Raw genomic sequence first — 27772 nt, 5'->3', positions numbered from 1 at the left:
GGAAATCTGAGTGGATCACATAGAATGTGGAAGCATGGGAGGAAAGCAGTGCAAAATACTATATGAATGAATCACTTTCCTTCTGCAGTCCCAACCTATAAAATACTTACTGCTACAGACTGCAGCTGTTCCCCAAGAAGGGACGGGAGGAAGGAGAGAGGGATCCTTTAATCCATCCCTTCTTTGCTCCACACTGTGTCATATGTTGTAAGGTACAGTATCCTAAATGTGTTATCCCTGATGGTGGCCTCTGTTTACGATTCAGCCATCTGATAGCAGAACTTTCCCCAGGCTTGCGTGAAGTTCTAGTTTCTAAGAGACGTTTTTGCATGAGCGTGTAAGCTTCCAGAAATTAGCTCACAGCTTCCATCACAGAAGATTTCTTGTTACTGCTCTGCTGTACTTCTCAGCTGTGCAAAGAGAGATCATAGTCCAGATAAACTTACTGATACCAGACCTGTTACTAGTTTTCTATTTAAATTTAGTTATATAATCTTGAAAAATATTAGTCTAATGCACATCTCATTTTGAAAAGTAAGAAGTCAAAATGTTATGGTTGATAACATTGGAAAAATAATGATCAGAGTTTGAAATTTACCATTGTGAGACATACATGTTTGCTAAATGCTAGTCGCTCTTTTCAAACTTCCTTCTAGCACCTACCACCTTCTGTTTTGCCTCCCCTTCTAGAAAGGGAGTACCTCTTCATTTGTCACTATATCTCTATCCATTGCTTGGTCATAAGAGACACTTAATATTTATTAAATAAGTTGATGTTGAATAATTGTAGAAAGACTTCACAAGGTAGTAGTTACCTTCCCCTGTATAGGGAAATAAGCTAAAGTAACTTAATCATTTATTAAGAAAAACATTACTTAGATATGTTTGCAATGAATGATATTGTTGAAACTTCAAGCGGGTATTGAGATTTTAAGTTAAAGCTTTAGTCTTTTTTTTTCCCCCCCAATCACTTGAAACCTAATTTAAACTTTTTGTTTAGAGCATAAACAAAAATATATGTAGTTATGATGTAATTCCTGAGAGGTAATTATGGAGGAAGGGAAAGTCAGTATTCTGCTCAGTGATCTCATTGGGAAAGAAAAAGCAGTCGCTAGAAGAGAAGATACTTATTTCTTTACTCGTCAGCATCTCTTCACAGTAGCTACTCTTTCCCAGACAGAAGTCTATGATTTTTTTAAAAATTAATATGTATAAGCATATGCCATTTCATTTTACCATGCTCATCTAAGAAAAGCCACACTAGCCTTCTCCCAGTTTCTGGAAACAAGTCTAGACTAGGCCATCACTAAATTAAACAATATTCAGAAGCCAGAGAGAGTAGTTAGTTTCCAGAGCTTCCAGGTTTCCCAGAAATGACTTTTGTCTCTTTGGCTAACATTCTGTTATTTTGTAGAATTTATTATGAAGCATAGCTTATGCAGTGAATATTGCTAATTTAGTCTGGCAGTAGCCTGTCTCATGTACAATAAAATCTCCCTGATTCAGAACAAAATAGAAAAGTTCTAATGATTGAAAATTTCCAATTGTAAAGTTTTCTTTAAGGACAAAAGATATCTTTCAGTTATACCACAGAAAGTTCAAAGATAACAAAGCAATTACATTTTATCCAGATTATTAGAAATTCCAAAATAAAGGCCCAAAAGAATAAAGTTTTACTAGATTTTATCTAATGCAATGTATATATATTGGACATATTGAAAGCATTGTAAGGAAGGTCCTTTCTTTTCCCACTTTCTTCCTGAGAAATGTAGAGACCAAAGAATGTTCAACAAAGAACGGAGAACTTTTTCCAATTTGTCACTTCATGGATAAAAAGTAGAGACAGAATGGTGAAGCACCTGTTGCTTTAAAGGCAATAAACTAGTGAAATGTTTTTAACAGAAGTCATCAGCTTTCAAAGATCTCTTTTATCCAGTTCACATCACTCATTGCTCTTAATTCCTTTGTCACATTTTTTACTGCATTACAAGTAATCCTTGAAATCCATGGAGCATTTTATATATAACAAGAACCATGTGGATGGTTCTCACGTGTTCAGTATAGCCCCAAATCCCAGCATTTCTTCTGCCCCTCCTTTCCCATATATTTAGCTTTAGATGCAGGTTTGAGAAGTGAATAGTTGTGGTAATAGGAGGAATTGATCCCTACTCCCATCATTTTCCACCTACAAGACTCTAAATTCAGTCTCAGATAAGTTTAGGGTAACAGCCACCAACAGGCCCTCAGCAGCTCTTTGATCTCCACCACTGCATTCCATTCTCTTCTCTTCTTCCTGAGGAGCTAGTTCCTCAGGCAGCTGCTTCCCTCATGCCAGTCCATTGGTTATTTATGTGTAATTTTATATATTGGCCAACAGAGTAGATTTTGTAGAAGTATCTTATGAGATCTCATTATTCAGATCAGGGTAAAGATTAATATTGTTTAGTCCATTCCTACTGGAATAGTTCTCTTGGACCGCAATAAACAAGTTGGGGTGAAGAGGAGCAAAAAAATTCTCTTCACCACTTCGGGTCGAATAGCTTTAATGTCTTATCTTCCTTATACTGTTTTCATTTCTCCACATAGTATACAAGGGTAATGCATGTCTTTTTTTTTTTTTTTTTGCTGAGGAAGGTTTGCCCTGACCTAACATCTGCTGCTGGTATTCCTCTTTTTTTGCTTGAGGAAGATTCACCCTGAGCTAACACCTGTGCCAGCCTTCGTCTATTTTGTATGTGGGTCGCCGCCAAAGCATGGCTGAGAGTTGGTGTGGGTCCACGCCTGGGATCTGGGCCTGTGAACCCGGGCCGCCGAAGAGGAGCATGCCAAACTTAACCATTATGCCCTGGGGCCGGCCCTATGCATGTCGTTTAAGAATATTCTTAGAGGGCCGGCCCCGTGGCTTAGCGGTTAAGTGCGCGCGCTCTGCTGCTGGCGGCCAGGGTTCAGATCCCGGACGCGCACAGACGCACTGCTTCTCCGACCATGCTGAGGTGGCGTCCCACATACAGCAACTAGAAGGATGTGCAGCTATGACATACAACTATCTACTGGGGCTTTGGGGGGAAAATAAATAAATAAATAATCTAAAAAAAAAAAGAATATTCTTAGAAATAAATCATGTCTAATCCTTTACTGTGTCATTTTTTTGTATTAACTCCTTAGAGAACAGCCTTTAAGAGGTCGAATGCAGTAATAAGGGCATCATGGTTCTAACCTTATTTAGGTTTTCTAGCATCTACCTTATTTAGATTTTCTGAAAGAGACTAAAAGTGATCAGTCTCCCCTGAGATCTAGGGTTATTCAGACCTAGAGTACATACACATAGGGCAGTGGCAAATAGAGTAGCAAACCCAAGTCCTTGTTCATTTCAGTAAAGTTTTTTTTCCACTGTAATTTTGAAATAGATGTTTGATTTGCTGTTTCTCTTCCAGAAGCAGAGTAAGTTATTCACATGTTGAATCCTTGGTGTCTGTCATGCATGTGGATATTCTTTTCCTTAATTGCTTTCCTTTGTGCTTTTCTTCTGCCTTGTATTTGATTTTTTTCCCTATCACATAGTCCATATATTTCTGCAATGTTGATTCTCATCTTTGCTGTTTCTTAAAGTTTTTTAAGTTTTATAATGGTGTTTTTCTCCTCTGTTTCTTTTATTTAGCTAGGCCAGCTCCTTTTTCAAATATTTCTGTTGTCTTGCATGTTATCTTTGCTCTCTGATGTTATGTTCATTTCTTCTTTCGTTTTGTATCATTTTTTTCTATTTTCTTTCAGAATGTGATTTTCATTGTTAGTTGTTTCCTATTGCTCTTGCCTTCATTTTTCCCACGGAATTTGCCTAGGCACAACATTAGGTGTTAAACAGACATTCTAGTCAAATATATGTTATTTGCCAAAAACAATGTGAATATATATCCTTGACTTCTTTCCATCTTGATCTAAGCACTCTTTTTATCTTTACATTAGAATAATAGCTAAAGAACAGGGTGTTAGTAGTTTACATCAACTGTTCATTCAGCTGCCTGAGGAATTTGAGAAAGAGCTGAGCTGTGGACTACTGCAGTTGGGAACGGGTCTGTGTCCTAGATCTACTCTGAAAGTTCTGCCTGTTCTGCGAAGTTGGGGTTTATCCCATCCCACAGGATGGCCTTTGGGTTTCACTTTGTTCCCCTGTTTTGTGGTGCCTGCCTCTTTAGAGAAATGCTTTCATACACGGTTCATATGTTTTAGGTTAGTGTGGTCATGAATGCAGTATTTTCCTCTGCCTAACCAAGCCATAACTTGCTGGTGCTGGTCCCACCTTTGACAGGACACAAGGGGAAAGAAATGGCAAGTGTTGGGCCTTTAGTGAATGCAGTGAGTGAGAGAAGTTTCCAGTGGGACATTCTGTACTTTTCTCTGGCCTGCACAGTCCCCACATGTTGGAAGATATCAGTGACAGTATTACCCCTGCGCATATGGTACCTTTGTGCAAGTTAGAAAAAGATATCCCTCCCTCAGTGCACTTTATTGCCATTTGCTAGACAATTGTATGATGATTACAGTGTAAATAGTGTTCCTTAGAGTTGTGCAGTACGCACAGCTGTACAAGGTGGCCCTAATCAACGAGGTATTTCAGAATTTTATCCTCTCATTCCATTACACCATACTGTTCTCTCTGGAAGAAGAAACTAGTTTTCAATCATAGTGTTGTCTGATAGTTTGGTCCAAAGTATCAGTGTCCAGAAGATACTTCTAGAACAAGTTTAAAGTGAGAGGTTAGGAGCTGGCATCACATGGCTGTGCCTACTTCTTTCTGGTTTTGGTTTTGGATTTTTGTCAGGTTGTGGGAGGAAGGTTTTAAGAACTTTTACTTATGCTTTCTCATCGATTTGTAGAGTTTTTTTTTTTTTTTAATGAACCTTTGATTTTATTAAAAGTTAACTCTCTCAGGATGGTATGTTATACTTTTTTTTTTAAGGAAACTAGCCGAGAGAAAGGACCATCCCAGATTTTATTTTCAAGTGGATTATTATATAGATTAAGAGTGAAAGCCAAAAATCCAAAGGAAAAAAAGAAAACTTGGTTTATGCAGTAGACTGTCTAATACCTGGAGATTCCAACTTCCTTCAGTGCTGGAGGAAACAGCCCTCGCCAAATTTATACAGCATCATTGGGGTGTGAGTTGTGCCATGTAAGTGAATCTTCCAGACAAGTAAAATTATCCTTGTAAGCAATAAAACATCTTTTTTTATGCAAGATTTACATTAAAAACAGTTAAACTACATTATATGATTTCCTAGATTTTTAACAGAATATTCCCTACATAATTAGCATTTTCTTAGTGACTGAAGATCGTCACCATAAATACACCTAGAGGCTGTTGATTGGTCAGGATAACCTTCCTTGATCTAGACTATTGTGGCCGGGTCTGTTTTGTATTATTTTTCTCTCCTATCTCACTGTCAGGCTATTAGATCTTCCTTTTGCCATTAGTACTGACTCCAGCATTTATAATTTAGTGTTTTTTATATGCTGGGATTTTGAAACTAAATAGCCGAGTTTATTAGATTGATATGTAAATTAAGAGTAAGTGCTGAATCATGGTATGAGATATCCTATAAAATTGGCCATATTAGGTTCCAATGTCTTGCATATATGGTGGCTGTTATATTAACAAAAGAAAATGTCTGTATCCAAGATTATCTTTCTAGTGTAGTATGTCTGCTGTTCTCCTGTCCATTTTTGTCATGTACCCCAAAGACCTTCTACCCCGTGGATCTGGCTACCCAAATCTCAGAACTGACTTTAGTATAGTTTACTCTACTGTTGTTCCTTGTCTTGGCAAGCTCCTACTCATCTTTTGCGATTCAGTTCAGATATCTCCTAGGTCACAGACCTAGGAAGTAACAGAACTGAAATTTGAATCCCAGGCTGACCTCAGAGCCAGTACGCTTAATTGTGTATTTGCTATTCAGCACTCCCCTTTGTAAGCTTCTTAAAGGCCAAGACCTCATAGTCTAAATATCCACAAACAGTGACACATAACAGGTTCTTAAATGTTTGAGAATGAATTAATGCACTTTTTCACTGCCTGATATGTATGTAACAGTACTAAGCTAGGCATTTGCCCTTGTATTGTTACTCCCAGATATAACTTCAATATTTTGACCTTTGTTCCTCCTCATCCTCTCCATCCAAACTGATATTCTAACTGCGCTTAACCAAAGTCTACAAGCCATTGTCTTTGCCTTAGCTCAGTTTACCAAGCCCAACCTACCACACATACGCCACATATATGCCAAAGTGAGAAAGAGACGGTAGAGATTAGAGAAATGAGTACCCCCAACAATACAGTTAGTTTAAGGAGTATGAAAACAGAAGCAACAAAAAAAAAGCCACCTGAAACATGTGAGCGGAGGAAGGAAGGGAAAGGAAGATGTGAAAAGAGAGAGTGCACACACATGAGCAGGAAAGCACACAGATGAAAGAAAGAAAGTAGAGGAGGGAGAATTGTTAATTATGGACAATTAAATCTATCCAGTAAGTCTGAGATTTGATCATAATGGTTATACAAATGAAGTAAGACAAGAGTAAACCTTACAGATAAATAGAAGATTAAAAACAGCAAATTAATCTTCCAAATTCTATGAAGTAAGCATAAATTATAGTACACATTGATTATACAAGTGTCCTTTAAAACGTACTTTTAAACTTCAACTACTGTGTGATAAAGGTGATCTAAATAAAACTGATTTGTTGGTTCATGAACTTGGAATTAGAAAGGTTCTGGCAATTTCAGAACAATACTTTTTTTTTCCTCTACGTAAATTTCATTGTAGCAAAGAAACATATTCAGAACATCCTACTTACTTTAAATTTGATTGAATAAGGGAAGTAATGCATGTCACTTAGGAAATGGGCAACACTTAGCCCAGGCCTAAAGGACGGCTAATTCTAGTTCTATTCTTTGTTATTCTCTAGAGCCTAGCTTAAATCCCACTCTTTTCATGAGAACTTCCTCAACTGTCATTACCCACACTGTTTTCTCTATTTTCTTAATTTGTATAATTTTTAAAGGAGCTAGTATAGGACAGTGGTTGAGACGGGGGTTGTTGTCATACTGCCCATGCTATCAACTTACTTGCCATGTTAATCTAGGCAAGCTGGTTAACCTTGATAAGACTTGGTTTCTTATTTTGTAAAATAAGAATGATAAAAAGATGTCTAGGCCGGCCCCGTGGCGTAGCGGTTAAGTGCGTGTGCTCCCCTGCTGGCGGCCCGGGTTCGGATCCTGGGCGCGCACCGATGCCCCACTTGTCAGGCCATGCTGTGGCAGCGTCCCATATAAAGTGAAGGAAGATGGGCACGGATGTTAGCCCAGGGTCAGTCTTCCTCAGCAAAAAGAGGAGGATTGGCATGTATGTTAGCTCAGGGCTGATCTTCCTCACACACAAAAAAAACGATGTCTACTATTAGAGTTGTGAAGATTGAGACCATGTATGTAAAGATGTTAGCACCCTGCCTTGCATATACTACGTGTGTAATTAACGTTAGCTATTGTTGTTAGCCTTTGCAACTATACTGTTGCCCCCTTGATTCATATGTGTTCTGTCTCTTCCTAGAGTGCCCTCAAATTAGTAGATGCCCAGTTAAATATTTACTTGTGGGGGGTGGGGGTTGGTTAGGGTGAAGGAAAAACTCTAATAGTAAGAGATCATGACTTGGGGCTTCCACTATATATTCTGTAAGGGAAATGGTAGGATTAGACTCTACAATGGTGATGACCTCCAAGTGATAGCTGTGTACACAGTAAGCAGAGTGTGAGAGGTAGTAGAAAGGATTAGAAGAAGGAGGGACATTATTAGTGCTGGCAATGGGAGTTGAAAGATTTGGGGATAGTAGAATAGGTTTGTTTATACCATGAAGTAGCAGGAATTAAAGGCCGAATACCAGGTTGAATTGTGAGGATGTTGGTAGAAGTATTGTTAAAATGGTTTCATACCATACCATCTACTGATAAAGAGAGTCATAGTGGTAGGACACATTTGGAGGTCATTTGTTTGTAAATGACTTTTTAAATTTATGGTCTGCAATTTGTATGCCAGCTTCAAGCTCAGAAATCAACCCATGAAAGGAAGCTTTAGTTTCACCTCCTCTGCCTTTTCTTGTTCACTGGAGAGAATATTTAAACAAAATTGGAAAATTGGAAGGGATGACAACCCAATCAACCATTATTTAAAATGGCATTTCCCAGAATAATTGATTCTTCTCAAGACCCTTCAGAAATGTATACTTATGTGACTTATAGACACATAGAGGCATATAGAAAATGGTAACCATGAGATAGAGGAATTTTTAGGGTCTAAATCTCCTAGAAGAAAAAAACAGAGTTTCTTTGAAAATAGTTTTCATGTCTTACTGTAAGAGAATGGGAGGTTTGTGCTTTTACTTCTTGGTCGTTTTCCCTGTAAGTTAGGACCAAGAAAGAGTAAGATTGCTACAAGATAGAGGACAACATGAAAACCAAAAGAGACATGGAGTTAGTGGTCCATCTTGTTATGAGACCATTTGAGGAGGAAGATAAATGGGTAATTGACCCCTTTTAGTTGGCTGAACTTTGGAAAGAAGAATTTGTTTATTTATACAAAAAGGATTAAGTTGTTGGTAAAAAGTATTTTTTAACCAGTCATGAGCAATTTAGATATTAGGAAGTGTGAAAGAGCCAACATTTGTTTAAGGATTTGGAAATATACTATATTTCTGTATAGATTATTTACTTTCATTAATCTCTTAATACACTATATATTTACATTATTATAATAAATATAAATATTCTCTAAGCTAATAATTAATATGCCCATGTTCAACTTCTTTCAGTTCTTCTAATATACTATATTTTCTCTCGTATCTAGGACTTAGTGCTGTGATATTTACTGAGGAGACTCTTACTCACCCTCCCTTCCCTATCCCATCCATATACTTTCTATAATTCCCTGCCAAAGCACTTAGTACTTTGTAGGAATTATTGGAATTTCTGGTAGGAATTAATGTTTATCTTGTTTACCACTGTTTTCCTGCAGATAGTCAATATCAATTTGTTAAATAAAATGAAAATATGTACCTGTTACTACATATATAGATACTGATATATACAGGTGCATGCACACATATATATCTGCCTCATGTATAAAATGTTCAGGAAGTATTACTGAAATTCAATTTTCTGATTACTAGGGTAAGAGAATGGAGTCATGTAATTAAAACATGCCCCTTGAGTTATTTTTATAGTAGTAATTTAAGAAGAAAGAAAAGGCAAGACATGAATAGACAAGTTCTAGAGAAGATGGGAGTAGATCACTGCAGTATTATTGACTATTCTGTATATCTATATCCAGTATTCTAGTACACACTGTACAGAACACGAGAGATATAAAACCAGCTGCTCAAGGAAGCCAGTTGTCAAATTAAGGAGAGAGAAAAGGAGCTATTGATGACTTTGAATTTGGAGAGGTTTAAACAACTAGAATTCATATTTTTCCCCATTTCAGTTCTAGTCAGTGAACATCGTTTGTGTGTCAGGGTAAATAATAGGATCGGTAGTAAGCGTGAAAAGGAGGTGATGTGTCCAGGAAGGATGTTGTGGTCCAAGTTAGAGCAGTGCCTTAAGACAAGCAATCCAGGGTGAGAATGTGCTGTTGAATTTCACAGATAATACTCACACTCTGTGTCAAGATTACTGTATTGACCTTGGTATCTGTGTTAACTGGTATGTTGTCTTCTTCCAGTCTGCCTAGGACACAATGCCCAGCCATGGGTAGGAGGATAGTGTATCCAACCATAGGTAGGATAGGAGGATAAGATATTGAAACACTTTGAGTCAGACACACCTGATTTTTTATCCTGGCTCTGCCGTTTATTTTATAGTTTCTGTATCTACTGTAGTATCTATTTTTCAGTTATTGTCAGGATTAACTAAATAATCCATGTAAAGTATTTAATTAAGTACCTAGCACATAGTAAGCACTCAATGAAAGTTTAGCAATAAAGATTTCAGTATTGTCTCTATCAGCATTTGGATCGAGATCTAGGTCCCATTGCCTGAGATACAGACTCTTACACTAACAATATTTTACCCATTCTTGTTCTTGTTCTTGCACCAGTGATGTAAATGTATTTCTGAAAGCAGAGCTATTTTTCAGATATGATATATTGTGTCTTTATGAAAACACAACTTTACGTGATCTGTTGTCTACCTGTCTCTCTGATCTGATCTTCTGGCATGCTGTTCCTTAAACACACCAAGCTTATTCACATCTCATAGTCTTCGTTCTTACTTTACCTCTTGCTTAGAATGCTCCAGAGAGCCCCATGGCTCACTAGCTGCACCTCATTTAGTCTCTTTAAATGTCGCCTCTTTAGAAAAGGCCTTCCCTGACTATTCTATCTAAAACATTACTGTTTATCACTTTCTTGTCCTGCTTTATATTTCTTTGTGGCACTTCTCACTATCTTATATTATTTTATACATTTATTTATTAATTGTCATTCTCCCTTTCTGGAATGTAAGTTCCCTCATTAGTCTCCTTCAGTGCCTAAAATAGTGCGAAGTAGGCACTCAGTAAATATTTGTTAAATGAATGATTTAAAAGTTTGGAGATTGTTAGACCTAAACAATAAAATTACTCTTTTTCTTATTATTATCATTTGCTAAGTTCAGCAAATTTTTTTATATTGTGGTAACATTGGTTTATAGCACTATATAAATTTTGGGTGTACATCGTTATATTTCAATTTCTGTGTAGATTACATCAAGTTCACCACCCAGAGGCTAATTACAATCCATAACCATACACATGTGCCCTATCACCCTTTTGCCCTCCTCCCTTTCCCTCTGGTAACCACCAATCCAATCTCTGTCTCTATGTGTGTGTTTGTTGTTTTTATCTTCTACTTATAAATGAGATCATACAGTATTTGACTTTATCCTTCTGACTTATTTCTCTTAGCATAATACCCTCAAGGTCCATCCATGTTGTCACAAATGGCCCGATTTCATCCTTTTTTATGGCTGAGTAGTATTCCATGTGTATATATATCCATTTGTCCCTTGATGGGCACCTAGGTTGCTTCCAAGTCTTGGCTCTTGTGAATAATGCTACAGTGAACACAGGGGTGCATATATCTTTATGCATTCAACAAACTCTAAAATTACTCTTTAAAGATTATTCTAGAAGTAGCTAAGTTGGGAAATCATACTGAAAAAATCTTAAATTGCAATTTCCTTTTCTTTTAGAAAAACACTGACTATGACGAGATGATAGGGAAATTGTCTCTTCGTAAACAGCGCTTCATGCAGTTTTCTTCACTGGAATATGAAGGAGAATATTATATGACACCACGAGACTTCCTCTTTTCAGTAATGTTTGAGCAAATGGAACGTGAGTTGTTTTTTGTTTTTTAAGTTTAAAAAGAAATCAAACATTAGAGCTGAGAAACCTGTTTTTGAGAATTGTTAACAACTTTTTTCATTTTAATTATCATCATTCTTTGTACCTTGCATTTACTTATTGTTTAGACTTTTCAGTCCTTGTGACATGAGTGTAGTTAAACTTTTGTATGTATTTTTCTGACATATTTGTTATGTATATGGGTTTTTCTAAAGAGACAGGAAAAAATAGGTAAATTTTTAAATGTCATTAAATATGTTATTAATAGAATAATTAATTTATCCAGGATGTTAGTTTTTGGTGGTATTGATGTTTTAAATTGGGCAAAAAAAAAAAAAATGAAACTAGGTTAGAGCAATTAGGAGGACCATATAATGGAGTCATGATGCCATCAATAAAAAACCCTGGAAAAAAAAAAAGCAAAAATCCAAAAGCTGTAATTACATAATTTTATTTCATAAACTGTCAACTGTTAGTTATTCCAAATGATGTCAGAAATTCTTAGTTTTATTACCTAAACTAGTCCCTTTTACTTTGAAGAGACTGATATGGCCCCATCCTCTGTGCCCTATGTTGCAAAGTGTTCTATGAAAACTTTTTGGCTTCCTTATACCTTTCAAAGTGTGTTGGAAGTACTGCCCTGTGGATAACTGTACAGTCATGCCTTGCTTAATGAGAGGATACATTCTGAGAAATGTGTCATTAGGCAGTTTCATCGTTGTGCAAACATCATGGCAGCCATGTTATGGTGGCAACCCACATACAAAACAGAGGAAGATTGGCACAGATGTTACCTCAGGATGAATCTTCCTCAAGCAAAAAGAGGACAAATGGCTACAGATGTTAGCTCAGGGTGAATCTTCCTCAGCAAAAAAAAAAAAAAAGTAGTTTAGCCTCTCCAATATATAAAGAGCTTGGACATTGTTACTCCTGTCTTTGCAGCAAGAAAAAAGCTGAAGAACTGAAAATCAACAGCTCTTCTTAGCTCCGTCAGAGAATTGAAACCACAGGGCACACAGGCTTGTAAACTGGAGACAGGTAGATACAGAGAAACAGAGCTTACCTGGAGTAGAAACTGTCCAGAAACCAGCACTGGTGCCCAGAAGCCACCACTGGAGCCACCATCTGGTGGAAATATTTAAAGAATAATTGGCAAATTCTTAGAGTCTGAGCACAGACTGACTTGAGAGATAAAAACTTGTGAAGACCCAGCCATGAGGGGCCCATCTACTTTTATGAGTTTTACCTGGAGGAGCCTCACCAGGTTCTCACAGGGAATATCAGAAAAATTCCCTCTTGCTTCCCTCGGGCAGGGGAAAAGTAACCATTTTGAAATACTTCTAGAGCATTCTCTCCTCCTTAACAAAGACCTGCTGAGAAAGGAAACTGTTTTACCAAAGGCTAACCCACTGTTGTTTTACCACAGCCTAACCAGCCTGGTGGAGGAATGGAAATACCCAACTCTAGCCCCCTCTAGCCTTCCTGTTTCACTTAAGAGGGAAAAAAAACACTGAAAGTACTTGTGGAGATCACAGCCCAGGGACACAAGCTCACTACCAGGCTGAGACCTAATCATAGGATTATAGAATACTTCGTCTCCACCCCCCACAGCTCACTACACATCAGTAGGGCTCCTGTGTAACGGGAATATAGTTGAAAGAACTGCACCTTTCAGACCTTTGTAAGAAGTTTCTAGAAAAATAACAACAGACAATCACATAGAGACAGAGATTGGATTGGTGATTACCAGAGGGGAAGTGGGGATGGAGTGGGGTGAAAGGGATGATTAGGCACATGTGTGTGGTGATGGATTATAATTAGTCTTTGGGTGGTGAACATGATGTAATCTATACAGAAATTAAAATAGAATGATGTGTGCCTGAAATTTATATAATGTTATAAACCGATGTTACTGCAATAAAAAAAAAAAAAAGTTTCTAGGGAAATGAAAACACAACAGAGAAGACAAAAACAAGGACACCAGAGGAATTTTAGCCTCTGACACCTACAACTACAGCATACAGTAAACACAGCCTGATTCTAGCCAGACAAACATAGAACCTCACACTAAAGGCCTGTCTATTTCAGTAACATTTACCCAGTACATCATATCTGGTTCTCAACAAAATAATCAAATGACATACTAAAAGGCAAAAAGCATTGTCTGAAGAGACAAAGCAAGCATTGGAACCAGATTCCAATATGGCAAAGATTTTGCACTTAACCAGACCAAAAATTTAAAGTAACCATGATTTATATACTAAGTGCTCTAATAGAAAATGTGCACAACATATAATAACAGATGGGTAATGTAAACAGAGATAGGAAGACTCTTAGAATCAAAAGGAAATGCTAGAAATAAAAAATACTGTAACAGAAATGAAGAATGCCTTTGATGGGCTTGTCAGAGCAATGCTCTGGGCCAAGGAAATAAGCAGTGAGATTGAAGATATGTTAATAGAAACTTCCCAAACTGAAAAGAAAAAAGACTGGAAAAAACAGAAAATCCAAAAACTGTGGGACAATTCAAAAAGTGTACCATGCACGTAAAGGCAATACCAGAAGCAGAAGAAAGAACAGAAGTATTTGGAGTATTCATGGCTGAGAATTTTCCAAAATTATCAATGAACACCATACCACAGAGTCTGGAAGCTCATAGAATTCCAAGCAGAATAAAGACCAAAAAATCTACACCTAGGCATATCATATTCAAACTGCAGAAAATGAAAGACAAAGAGAAAATCTTGAAAGAAGCCAAAGGGGGGGAAAAAGTCTTACCTGTAATAATATTGTATGTCAATTATATCTCAGTTTGACAAAAAACAAAACAAAAAAACCTTACCTAGAGAGAAACAACGATAAGGATTACATTATACCTGTCTTTAGAAACCATGCAAGCATGAGAAGAGAAGGGTAAAATATTTAAAATTTTGAAAGAAAAATTCACCAACCTAGAATTCTATATCCAGTGAAATTATCCTTTAAACATGAAGGAGAAATAAAGAATTCCTCAGACTAACAAAAACTGAGGGAATTTGTCACCAGTAGACCTGCTTTACAAGAAATGTTAAGTTCTTCTGAGAGAAGGAAAATGATATAGGTCAAAAACTCAGATCTACATGAAGAAAATAAGAGTTGGAAAGAGAATAAAGGAAGATAAAATCATTTATTTTTCTTAATTCTTAACAGATCTAACAGATAACAATTTATTCAAAATAATAAGAGCAATAATGTATTGGATGATTATAGCTTATGGAGAAGTGGAATAATGCATGATAGCAGTACTATAAGGAACAGTTGGAGAAATTGGGAATACTCTGTTATGTTACCTGCACTACCCATGAAGCAGGATAATGTTATTTGAAAGTGGACTTAGGTTAGTTGTAAATGTATATTTACAAACTTTAGGGAAACCACTAAAAAAAATTAGAGAAATATTAATTGATGTGCTAAGAGAAGAGAGGAAATCAAATCCTACAAAATGCTCAACTAAAACCAGCAAAGGCAGAAAAAGAGTGTAAGACAAGGAGGCAAAGAACAAGAACAATGAAGAGGAAACAGTTAAAAATAGGGTACATATTAATCCAACTATATCAATAATCACTTTAGATATGAATAGTCTAAATACACCAATTAAAAGACAGATGTCTTTTATATATGTTATCTACAAGAAACTCACTTTAAACATAAGAACATAGATGTGAAAAAAGGGGATGGAAAAGATACACCATGTTAACACTAATCAAAAGAAACCAGGGATAGCTATATTAATTACAGACAAACCAGATATTAGAGTAAGGGAAATCTTCAGGGATATAGAGGGGCATCATATAATGATAAAAAGTGGCAGTTCTCCAGGAGGAGGTAACAATCCTTACTGTGTATATGCCTAACTACAGAGCTTCAAAATACAAGAGGCAAAAACTGATAGAACTGTAAGGAAAAATAGACAAGTCCACTATTATACTTGAGACTTCATCACCCCTCAGTCAGTAATTGACAGATCCAGCAGGCAGAAAATCAGTAAGGATATAACTAAACAGCACGATCCTTCAACTGGATCTAATTGACATTTATAAAATACTTCATCCAACAACAGAAGAATATACATTCTAATGCTAACCTAGATAATTCACAAGGATAGACCACATTTAGGGCCATAAAACACACATAAACAAATTTATAAGAATAGAAATCATACAAAGTATGCTTTCTGACCGTAATAGAATTAAACTAGAAATCAATGAAAGATAACTGGAAAATCTCAAAATATTTGGAGATTAAACAGCATACTTCTGAGTAACACATAGGTCAAACAAGAAATCTCAAAAAAATGTTTTAAATATTTTGAACTAAATGAAAATTAAAGGGAAAATAATAGCATTGAATGCATATGTTAAAGAGAAGAGGGCCAGCCCAGTGGTGTAGAGTTTAAGTGTACGTGCTCCACTGCCACGGCCCAGGGTTCGGATCCCGGGCGCGCACCAACACACTGCTTGTCAAGCCATGCTGTGGCAGTGTCCCATATAGAGTGGAGGAAGATGGACATGGATGTTAGCACAGGGCCAGTCTTCCTCAATAAAAAGAGGAGGATTGGTGACAGATGTTAGCTCAGGGCTGATCTTCCTCACAAAACAAAAAAAAGAAGAAAGATCTAAAATCAAATAGTCTAAGCTTCCTCTTTAGCAAATTCAAAAAAGAAGAGCAAGTTAAATCCAAAATGAGCAGAAGAAAAGAAGTAATAAAAATTATGGCAGAAATCAATGGGAATCATAGGATATATACTAATTTCCCTCCTACTTGGTAAGCCTCGCTAGAGCTTTATAAATTTTATTTATCTTTCCAAAGAACTAGCTTTTGGTTTCATCGATTTTCTCTATTTCCTGTTTCTCATTTCATTTAGAGGGCAAGTTATAGCTATAAATGCCTGTATTAATAAAGAGAACCGTCTCGATAACCTAACTTCTCACCTAAGGCACTGGAAGAAGAAGAGCAAACTAAACCTAAAGCTAGCAGACAGAAGGAAATAATAAAGATTAGAGTAGGGAAAAAGAAAATAGAGACTAGAAAAATAGTAGAGAAAAATCAGTGAAACGTAAACCTGGTTCTTTGAAAAGAGGTGTCAGGGGCCTGACTCACTTAACAGCAAAACAGCAGCAGGTGTGTGCTATTAGACCTTGCAGCCAGCTGTGCTGGGGCTCCCCCACCCAATAAAGTCACTAAAGTGCTGCACACATCTGAGCTTTACAACCAGTCGGCCTGGGGGCCAGCCTAGACTATCCATGCATCCACAGCAAAAGCAACCCCACAACAGAGGGGCACATGTAACCCACACAGGAGACACTCCTGGAACATTGTAACTGGTGACAAGAGGGAAGCACATTTCTGGGCCCCATAAGGCATCTCTTACATAAGGCCACGTCTCCAAGATCGGGAGACGTAGCTGATCTACCTAATACATAGATATGCACAGAGAAATAGGCAAAATGAGGAGACAGGAGAGATGAGAGAACTGGACAAATCCTTAGAAGATGAACTAAATGAAACAGAGATAAACAATCTACCTAATAAAGAGTACAAACTAATTGTCATAAGGATGCTCACTGGTCCTGGGAGAAGAATAGATGAACACAGTGACAACTTCAACAAAGAATTGGAAAATATAAAAAAGAACCAATCAGAACTGAAGAATATAACAATGGAAATGATAAATTCCCTACAGGGAATCAACAGCAGAGTAGATGACACAGAAGAACCGATCAGCAAACTGGACGAAACAGTAGAGGAAATCACCCAAGCTAAACAGAAAAAAGAATTAAGAAGATTGAGGACAGTCTAAGGGACCTCTGGGACAACATCAAGCAAATTAACATCAGTATTATAGGTGTCCCAGAAGGAGAAGAGAGAGACAAAAGGGGCAGAGAATGTATTTGAAGAAATAATAACTGAATACTTTCCTAACCTAAAGAAGGAAACGGACATCCAGGTACAGGAAGCACAGAGAGCACCAAACAAGATGAACCCAAAGAGGCCCACACCAAGACACATTATAATTAAAATGTCAAGAATTAAAGATAAAGGGGTAATCCTAAAAGCTGCAGGAAAAAGGCAACAATTTACATCAAAAACCCCATAAGGCTATCAGCTGACTTTTCAGCAGAAACTTTACAGGCTAGAAGGGAGTGGCACGATATATTCAAAGTGCTGAAAGGAAAAAACCTGCAACCGAGAATGCTATATCCAGCAAGGTTATCATTCAGAAGAGAAGGAGAGAGAAAGAGTTTTCCAGACAAACAAAAACTAAAGGCATTCATCACCACTAAATTGGCCTTACAAGAAATGTTAAAGGGACTTATTTAAGTGGAAAAGAAAAGGACACAAATAGGAATAAAAAATTATCAAACAGAAAAATATCACTGATAAAGGCAGATATACAGTAGAGGTAGCAGATCAGCCACCTATAAAGCTAATATGAAGGTCAAAAGACAAAAGTACTAAAATCATCTATCTGTATGATAAGAGATTAAGGGATACACACACACAAAAAGTAGGTTCAATATGGTATCAAAAACATAAAATGTCAGGGGAAAGGAGTAAAAGTGTAAGGCTTTTTAGTAAGAGGTCAAACTTAAGAGAGCATCAACTTAATATAGATTGCTATTTACATAGGTTATTATATATGAACCTCATGGTTATCACAAACCAGAAACCATAATAAATACACAAAAAATTAAGAGAAAGGAACCCAAATATAACACTACAGAATGCCATCAAATCACAAGGGAAGAGAGCAAGAGAAGAAAGGAACAGAGAAGAATTACTGAAACACCCAGAAAAAAAGTAACAAAATGGCAATAAGTAAATACTTGTCAATAGCTACATTAAATGTCAATGGACTAAATGCTCTAATCAAAAGACATAGGGTGGCTGAATGGATAAAAAACCAAGACCCACATATATGCTGCATACAAGAGACACACCATACACCTAAAGATATTCACAAACTGAAAGTGAAGGGATGGAGAAAGAAAAAAACTGCAGGGGCTGGCCCCATGGCATAGTGGTTAAGTTTGGTGTGCTCCACTTCCGTGGCCCGAGTTCGCAGGTTCAGATCCCGGGCACGGACCTACACCACTTGTCAGCCATGCTGTGGTGGTGACCCACATACAAAGTAGAGGAACATTGGCACAGATGTTAGCGCTAGACGAATCTTCCTCAGGAAAAAAAAAAAAAACTAACAAGACACAAAGAAGGGCACTACATAATGATAAAGGGAATAATCCAACAAAAGGATATGACACTTATAAATATCTATGCACCCAACATAGGAGCACCTAAATATATAAAGCAATTATTGACAGACATAAAAGGAAAAATAGTAACACAATAATAGTAGGAGACTTGAACACTTCACTTACATCAATGGATAAATAATCCAAACAAAAGATCAGTAAGGGAACACTGGCCTTAAATGACACATTAGACCAGATGGACTTAGTAGATTTATACAGAACATTCCATCCAAAAACCACACAATACACATTCTTTTCAAATGCACATGGAACATTCTCCTGAATAGATCACAAATTAGGCCACAAAACAAGTCTCAATAAATTTAAGAAGATTGAAATAATACCAGGCATCTTTTCTGACCACAACAGTGTGAAACTAGAAATCAACTACAAGAAGAAAACTGGAAAAGCCACAAATATGTGGAGATTAGACAAAATGCTGCTAAATGACTATTGGGTCAATGAAGAAATCAAAGGAGAAATCAGAAAATACCTGGAGGAAAATGAAAATGAAAATGGCAAGATTTGACATGGCAAAATTTATGGGATACAGCAAAAGTGGTGCTAAGAGGGAAGTTTACAGCAATACAGGCCTACCTCAACAAACAAGAAAAATCTCCAGTAATCTAACATTGCACCTAAAGGAACTAGAAAAAGAACAAAGCTCAAAATCAGTAGAAGGAAGGAAATAATAAAAATCAGAGCAGAAATAAATGAAATAGAGACTAAAAAAAAATAGAAAAAATCAGTGAAACTAAGAGCTGGTTCTTTGAAAAGATGAACAAAATTGACAAACCTTTAGCTAAAATCACCAAGAAAAAAAAGAGAAAGCTCAAACAAAATTAGAAACGAAAGAGGAGAAATTAAAATGGACACCTCAAAAATACAAAAGATTATAAGAGAACACTACAAGAAGCTATATGCCAACAAATTAGGTACTCTAGAAGAAATGGATAAATTCTTAGAATCATACAACTTTCCAAAATCGAATCAAGAAGAAATTAATAATTTGAATAGACCAATCACCAGTAAGGAGATTGAAGCAGTAATCAAAAACCTCCCAAAAAACAAAAGTCTAGGACCAGATGGCTTCCCGGTGAATTCTACTAAACATTCAAAGACTCAATACCTATCCTCCTCAAATTCTTCCAAAAAATTGAGGACAAGGGGAAGCTTCCTAACTCATTCCATGAGGCCAATATTACCCTAATACCAAAAGCAGACAAGGACAACACAAAAGAAGAAAATTACAGACCAATATCACTGATAAGCATAGATGCAAAAATCCTCAACAAAATACTAGCAAATCTAATACAATACATTAAAGAGATCATACACCATGATCAAATGGGATTTATTCCAGGGATGCAGGGATGGTTCAACATCCACAAATCAATCTGTGATACAACACATTAACAAAATGAAGAATAAAAATCACATGATCATCTCAGTAGTTGCAGAGAAAGCATTTGACAAGATACAGCATCCATTTATGATAAAAACTCTGAATAAAATGGATATAGAAGCAAAGTACCTCAACATAATAATATGACAAATCCACAGCTAACATCATATTCAGTGTTGGAAAACTGAAAGCTATCCCTCTAAGCACAGGAACCAGACCAGGATGCCCACTTCACCAGTCTTATTCAACATAGTATTGGAAGTCCTAGCCAGAGCAATGAGGCAAGAAAAAGAAATAAAAGGTATTCATATTGGAAAGGAAGAAGTAAAACTGTCACTATTTGCAGATGACATGATTTTATATATAGAAAACCCTAAAGAATCCACCAAAAAACTATTGGAACTAATAAATGACTACAGTAAAGTTACAGGATACAAAATCAGCATACAATAATCAGTTGTGTTTCTATACACTAACAATGAAATAGCAGAAAGAAAAATTAAGAATACAATCCCATTTACAATCGCAACCAAAAGAATAAAATACCTAGCAATAAATTTAACGAAAGAAGTGAAAGATTTGTACACTAAAAACTATAAAACATTGTTGAAAGAAATCAAAAAGATGACATGAAGAAATGGAAAGATATTCATGCCCCTGAATTGGAAGAATTAACATAGTTAATATGTCTATACTTCCTACAGCAATCTACAGATTCAGTGCAATCCCTATCAAAGTCCCAGTGACATTTTCCACAGAAATAGAACATAGAATCCTAAAATTTATATGGAACAACAAAAGACTCCAAATAGCCAAAGCAATCCTAAGAAAAAAGAGCAAAGCTGGTGGTATCACACTTCCTGATTTCAAAATATACTACAAAGCTATAGTAATCAAAACAGCACGGTACTGTCAGGAAAATAGACACACAGATCAACAGAATTGAGAGCCCAGAAATAAACCCACACCTCTGTGGACAGCTGATGTTTGACAAGGGAGCCAAGAGCATACAGTGGAGAAAGGAAAGTGTGTTCAATGAATGGTGTTGGGAAAACTGGACAGCCACATGCAAAAGAATGAAAGTAGACCATTGTCTTATACCGTATACAAAAATTAACTCAAAATGGATTACAGACTTGAATGTAAAACCTGAAACCATAAAACTTGTAGAATAAAACATAAGCAGTTCTCTCTTTGAGATCTGTCTCAGCAGCATCTTTTCGAATATCGTGCCTCACCAGGCAAGGGAAACAAAACAAAAAATAAACAAATGGGACTACACCAAACTAAAAAGCTTCTGCACAGCAAAGGAAACCATCAACGAAACGAAAAGACAGCCTAACAATTGGGAGAAGATATTTGCAAACCATAAATGTGATAAGGGGTTAATATCCAAATATATAAAGAACTCATACATCTCAATGACGAAGAAACCAACAACTCAATTTAAAAGTGGGCAAAAGATCTGAACAGACATTTTTCCAAAGAAGATATACAGATGGCCGACAGGCACATGAAAAGATGTTCAACATCACTAATTATTAGGGAAATGCAAATCAAAACTACAATGATATATCACCTCACACCTGTCAGAATGGCTATAATTAACAAGTCAAGAAATAGTAAGTGTTGGAGAGGACGTGGAGAAAAGGGAATTCTCAGGGGGCCGGCCCAGTGGCACAAGCAGTTAAGTGCACGTGCTCCGCTGCAGCGGCCCGGGGTTTGCCGGTTCGGATCCCAGGCGCACACCGACGCACCACTTGTCAAGCCATGCTGTGGCGGCATCCCATATAGAGTGGAGGAAGATGGGCATGGATGTTAGCCTAGGGCCAGTCTTCCTCAGTAAAAAGAGGAGGATTGGCAGGTGTTAGCTCAGGGCCAATCTTCCTTACAAAAAAAAAAAAAAGAAAGAAAAGAGAATTCTCATACACTGGTAGTAGGAATGTAAACTGGTACAGCCACTATGGAAAACAGTATGGAGATTACTCAAGAAATTAAGAATAGAACTACCATAAGGTCCAGCTATTCCACTGCTGGGTATTTATCTAAAGAACATGAAAACACGAGCGTGTAAAGATAGTGCACCTCTGTGTTCGTTGCAGCATCATTCACAATAGCCAAGACTTGGAAGCAACCTAAGTGCCCATCAATGAATGAATAGATAAAGAAGATGTGGTATATATATACACAATGGAATACTACTCAACTATTTAAAAAAAAGGTGAAATCCTGCCGTTTGTGACAACACGCATGGACCTTAAGGGTATTATGCTAAGCAAAATAAGTCAGATGGAGAAAGTCAAATACCATATGTATTCACTCATAAGGTAAAAACAACAACAACAAACACACACATAGATACAGAGATTAGATTGATAGTTAACCAGAGAGGGAGAGAGGAGGGAGGAGGGCAAAAGGGTTGATAAGGCACATGTGTGTGATGATGGATGGTAATTAGTCTTTGGGTTGTGAACAAGATGTAGTCTACACAGAAACTGAAATATAATGATGTACACTTGAAATTCATATAATCTTATAAACCAACGTTACCTCAACAAAAAGATAAATAAAAAGCAAAAAGAAGGGGCCAGCCCAGTGATGTAGGGGTTAAGTTCATGTGCTCTGCTTTTGGCCCAGGGTTCGCGGGTTCAGATTCTGGGCACGGACCTGCACACTGCTCATCAAGCCATACTGTGGCGGCATCCCATATACAAAGTAGAGGAAGATCGGCCCAGATGTTGGCTCAGGAATAATCTTCCTCAAGCAAAAAGAGAAAGATTGGCAACAGATGTTAGCTCAGGGCCAATCTTCCTCACCAAAAAAAAAAAAAAAAAATTAGATAGTTGAAATGGGCAAATTCCAGTTTTCTCTCATCTTGTGTGTTGTCTTTTCACTCTCTTCATAGTGTCCTTTGATGCACAAAATTTTTTAATTTTGAAGAAGTCAAATTTATCTGTTTTACTTTGGTGCCTGTGTTTTCAGTGTCATAGATGAGAAACCATTGTGAAATCCAAGGTCAGGAAATTTTGCCCCTGTTTTCTTCTAAAAGTTTTATGGTTTTATCTGTTGAGTTTAGGTCTTTGATCCATTTTGAGTTAATTCTTGTAAATGGTGTAAGGTAAAAGGTTGCAACTTCATCCTTTTGCATGTGGCTCTCCAATTGTCCCTGCACCATTGTTGAAAAGACTATTCTTTCTCCATTGAATTGTCTTGGCATCCTTGTTGAAATTCATTTAATTATAAATGTATAGGTTTATTTCTGGACTTTATTCTATTCTGTTGATCTGTATGCATATCCTTTGCCAGTACCACATAGTCTTGATTACTGTAGTTTGGTATTAATTTTTAAAATCACGAAGTATGAGTCCTCCTACTTTGTTCTCCTTTTTCAAGATTCTTTTGGCTATTTGGGGACTCTTAAAATTCCATATGAATTTTAGAATGGGTTTGTCTATTTCTGCAAAAAAACATCATTAGAATTATGATAGGGATTGCATTGAATTCATAGATTGCTTTTGGTAGTATTGGCATCTTAATGATATTGTCTTCCAATCCATTCACACAAGATGCCTTTCCATTTATTTAAATCTTCTTTAATTTCTTTCAGCAATATTTTATAGTTTTCTCTCTGCAAATTTTGCGTCTCTTTAGTTAAATTTATTCCTAAACACTTTTTTCTTTTTGCTGCTACTGCAAATGGAGTGATTTTCTTAATTTCCTTTTGGGATTATTCATTGCTAGTGTATAGAAATACAACTGACTTTTGTGTGTTGATTTTGTATCCTGCAACTTTGATAAATTCATTTGTTAGCTCTAACAGTTTTTTGTGAATTTCCTAAGATTTTCTACACATAAGATCATATCGTTTACAGATAGAAATAATTATGCATGTTTCTTTTCTATTTGGGTGCTTTTTATTTCTTTTTCTCGCCTAATTGCTCTGGCTAGAACTTCTAGTCACATGTTGAATAGAAGTGGCGAAAGCGGGCATCTTTTCCTTGTTCTTAATCTTACTGTTAAAGCTTTCAGTCTTCATCATTAAGTATGATATTAGCTCTCATTTTACATATATGTCCTTTATAATCTTAGAGAAGGTCCCTTTTATTCCTAGTTTGAGTGTTTTTATCATGAAAAGGTGTTGGATTTTGTCAGATGCTTCTTTTGTATCCATTGAGATGATCATGTGAGGTTTTTTTTTTTCATTCTGTTAATGTAGTGTATTGCATTGATTGATTTTCATACCTTGAACCACCCTCGCATTCCAGAGATAAATCCCATTTTCTCATGGTGTGTAATCCTTTTAGTGTGCTGTTGAATTCTGTTTGCTATCATTTTGTTGAGAATTTTTACACCAATATTGGTAAGGAATATTGGCCTATAGTTTTCTTGTAATGTCTTTGTCTGGCTTTGGTATCAGGTTAATGCTGGTTTCTTAGGATAAGTTCAGACATATTCCCTCCTCTTCAATTTTTGGAAGAGTTTGAGGAGGACTGGTGTTAACTCTTCTTTAAATGTGTAGTAGAATTTCACCAGTGAGGCCTTCTGGTCCTGGACTTTTCTTTGTTGGACAGCTTCTTGATTACTGATTCAATCTCCGTACTCATTTGAGTATATTCACATTTTCTATTACTTCTTGAGTTCATTTTGTTAGTTTGTTAGTTTCTAGTCATTTGTCCATTTAATCTAGGTTATCCAGTTTGTTAGCATACAGTTGTTCATAGTATTCTCTTAGAATCCTTTTTATTTCTGTAAAATCAGTAGTAATGTGCCCATTTTCATTTCTGATTTTAGTAATTTGACTTAAGGCTTCTCTCTTTTTTTTTTTACAGTCAAACTAGCTAAAGTTTTATTAATTTGACTTAAGGCTGCTCTCTTTTTTTTTGTTTGTTTACAGTCAAACTAGCTACAGTTTTATCAGTTTTGTTGATTTTTTTCAAAGAACCAGCTTATGGTTTCATTGATTTTCTTTATTGTTATTTTATTCTCCATTTTGTTTATCTGCACACTAATGTTTATTATTTCCTCTTATGCCAGCTTTCAGTTTAGTTTACTCTTCTTTTTCTGGCACCTTAATGTATACAGTTAGGCTGTTGGTTTGAGATCTTTCTTCTTTTTTACTATACACTTTTACAGCAGTCAGTTTCCCTGTTAGCAGTGCTTTTAGTGTATCCTGTAAGTTTTAGTATGTTGTGATTTCATTTCCATTCTTCTCAAGGTGTTTTCTAATTTCCCTTGTGATTGCTTCTTTGACCCATTTAAGAGTATGTTGTTTACTTTCCACATATTTGTGAATTTTCCAGTTTTTCTTCTGCTACTCATTTCTAATTTCATCCCACTGTCATCAGAAAAAAATACTTTGTATGATTTCAATCTTTAAATTTATTAAGACTTGTTTTTTGATCTATCCTATGGTCTATCCTGGAATGTTGCATGTGCACTTGAGAACAGTGTATATGCTGATATGCTTAGGAGAAGAGTTCTATATCTCTGTTAGGTCTAATTAGTTGATAGTGTTGTTCAAGTTCTCCTGTTCCTTATTGACGTTCTCTGTGGTTGTTCTATCCATTGTTGAAAGAGGAGTATTGAAGTCTCTAACTATTATTGTAGAATTGTCTTTTTTCCCTTCAATTCTGTCAGTTAGGTACGTTTTTAAAAAGTATATAAAGAATACGAGCCCTTTTTTTTTCTTATTAACATATCTGTATAAATAAAATACAGTCTGCAAGGATATTTTCCAAATTGCTAATAGTTCATGCTTGGCTTTTGGAATTATCAGTTTTTATATTTTCTTTTTGTTCTTTTAATTTTCTAGTTCATCTGCAACAAATATTTGTATAAAAAAGTTAAAAAACACTTCTTAAATCTACATTTAAAAGGTAAGCGAAGAAAGAAGAGCCACTTACAGAGATTTTTAAAATAAGACTGTTGACCAAGGATGAGAATGCAGTATCATGGAAGTCAGGAAATATTTGGTCAATAGTGCGGGTGTTCCAGATGGTCCAGTAAGAGATAACTGGGAAGAAGCTGTTGGAGAGCATGGGTCCTTAGGACCTTTGGTAAATCAGTTTCAAGAGAGTGGTCAGCAGTTTAAAAGAGAATTAAGAGGAAATGAAAATGGCAGGTATAGATTCTTTTTTCTAAAAATTTGTGTTCTAAGAGGTACAAAACAAATGATAGTTTGAAAGAAAACAAAGGATAATGAAAGAATTCTTTAGAAATACTTTTTTAGCATTGTCTATGCTGTGTCCTATACTTAATTTATGCTCATTTTTTTTCAGATTAGGATTTCAAGTGGAAGTTGTAAAAACTTGATCAGCATCCTCAAAATGTTAATATATCATATACTTGTAAATAATATGTATTAATATATATTTTCTCTTCACCTAACGCAGTGGTTCACTCCTTTGACTTCCTCTCATTAAACATTTGTATTTTATTCCTCCTCTAACATCAACTATTTACTCTTATGCTTAATGTCATTAAAGAATTTTCTTCCCTTTTATCTTCTTTGAATTGAATCTGATTTTTGCTTTACCTTATTTTAGCCACAGGCCTGTGCTATTTTTCTAATCAAGTTCAAAGTTTGTGTGGCTTTTTTCTTTGTTTCGTTGTTGTTTTTATGCAACCCTTGATTTAACCAATTTAGGTTCTTAGAACGTTTCTACTTTTATTATTCATTGGAATGCAATTAAACTGTATCAGAAGGCATTTAGCTAAATCAAGAATTCAGTAATATTGCAAGCCAAATAAAACATCCTTTATGCATATGATGTACTTTATCTTTGTTTTTCGTCATGGATAAGAAGAAGAATAATCTTGATTGCATTCCTACAGATCATGGTGAACAGCAAAGCAAGGAAAAACAGAGCCAACCCAATGACCCATGATCTTCATAATATAAACAGAAAGAAAGAAAACAGTCTGAGATTTATTAGATCCTAAATTCATTATTACCTGGTATTAATTTTTCTGGACTTTTGTAAATAATACACTTTATTAATAGTAATTGGTAGAGCTTATTTAAACCATCTCCCCATGCCTCTTTCAAATGGATGCTGACTGCTCGTTCTCCTTCATTCTGTGCTAGGTTTGAGGGAGATCAGTGTCATGCTTAATTCCCCATTGCATACTGTAAAAGCAATAAAAACATGCTCCTTTGAGAATTAGGTTATCTAGCTAAAACACCATTTTCCCTTATTTAGGTTCTTTTCTATTGAATTCCAAGTTGTAGTGCTATTTTCTACTGAATTTCTTTAGCCTTACGGTTCTTTAGTTCTCCTCAGTTCCAGTGACCTTCATTCTTACCATTCACAGCCCATGTCTATTACCTGGCATTGTGCCAATTTTGAAATCTCAAATTAGAGAATCCCACTCTCTGGCAACAACTTATTAATTATCCCCCTACTTTCTAATACCCAACACACCTATTCTTGACCTCCTAAAAGCTTCTAATCTCAATTATTCCATTATTCTGAAACTCTCAGCTCCTTCTGCATCTTCTTCCTTCCCTGTAGCTGCGTGGTTTGTCATTTTGCTTTCAATTATCTTTCTCCTTTATCCTTATTGAACCCAGCCTGCTATGGACTGTTGGAGAAAATCACATGATTGGAGCCATTTAATTCATGTTCTTCAACTTCACCTAGATTCTC

General features: G+C 36.2%; 1 protein-coding gene across 1 annotated transcript in view; it reads left to right on the top strand.

Annotated features, from left to right (window-relative positions):
- MICU2 (mitochondrial calcium uptake 2) overlaps positions 1-27772 on the top strand; it is a 134550-nt gene that overhangs the window by 30642 nt on the left and 76136 nt on the right. Inside the window, exon 2 of the mRNA XM_058547835.1 lies at positions 11273-11417. Coding sequence (XP_058403818.1) covers positions 11273-11417 — 145 coding nt within the window. The remainder of the gene's footprint in view (positions 1-11272; positions 11418-27772) is intronic.

The sequence above is a fragment of the Diceros bicornis genome, chromosome 9 (assembly GCF_020826845.1).
Source record: "Diceros bicornis minor isolate mBicDic1 chromosome 9, mDicBic1.mat.cur, whole genome shotgun sequence".
NCBI classification, from domain to species: domain Eukaryota; kingdom Metazoa; phylum Chordata; class Mammalia; order Perissodactyla; family Rhinocerotidae; genus Diceros; species Diceros bicornis.
The sequence above is the reverse complement of the archived record's forward strand: the minus strand, read 5'-3'. Positions and strand labels throughout refer to the sequence as shown.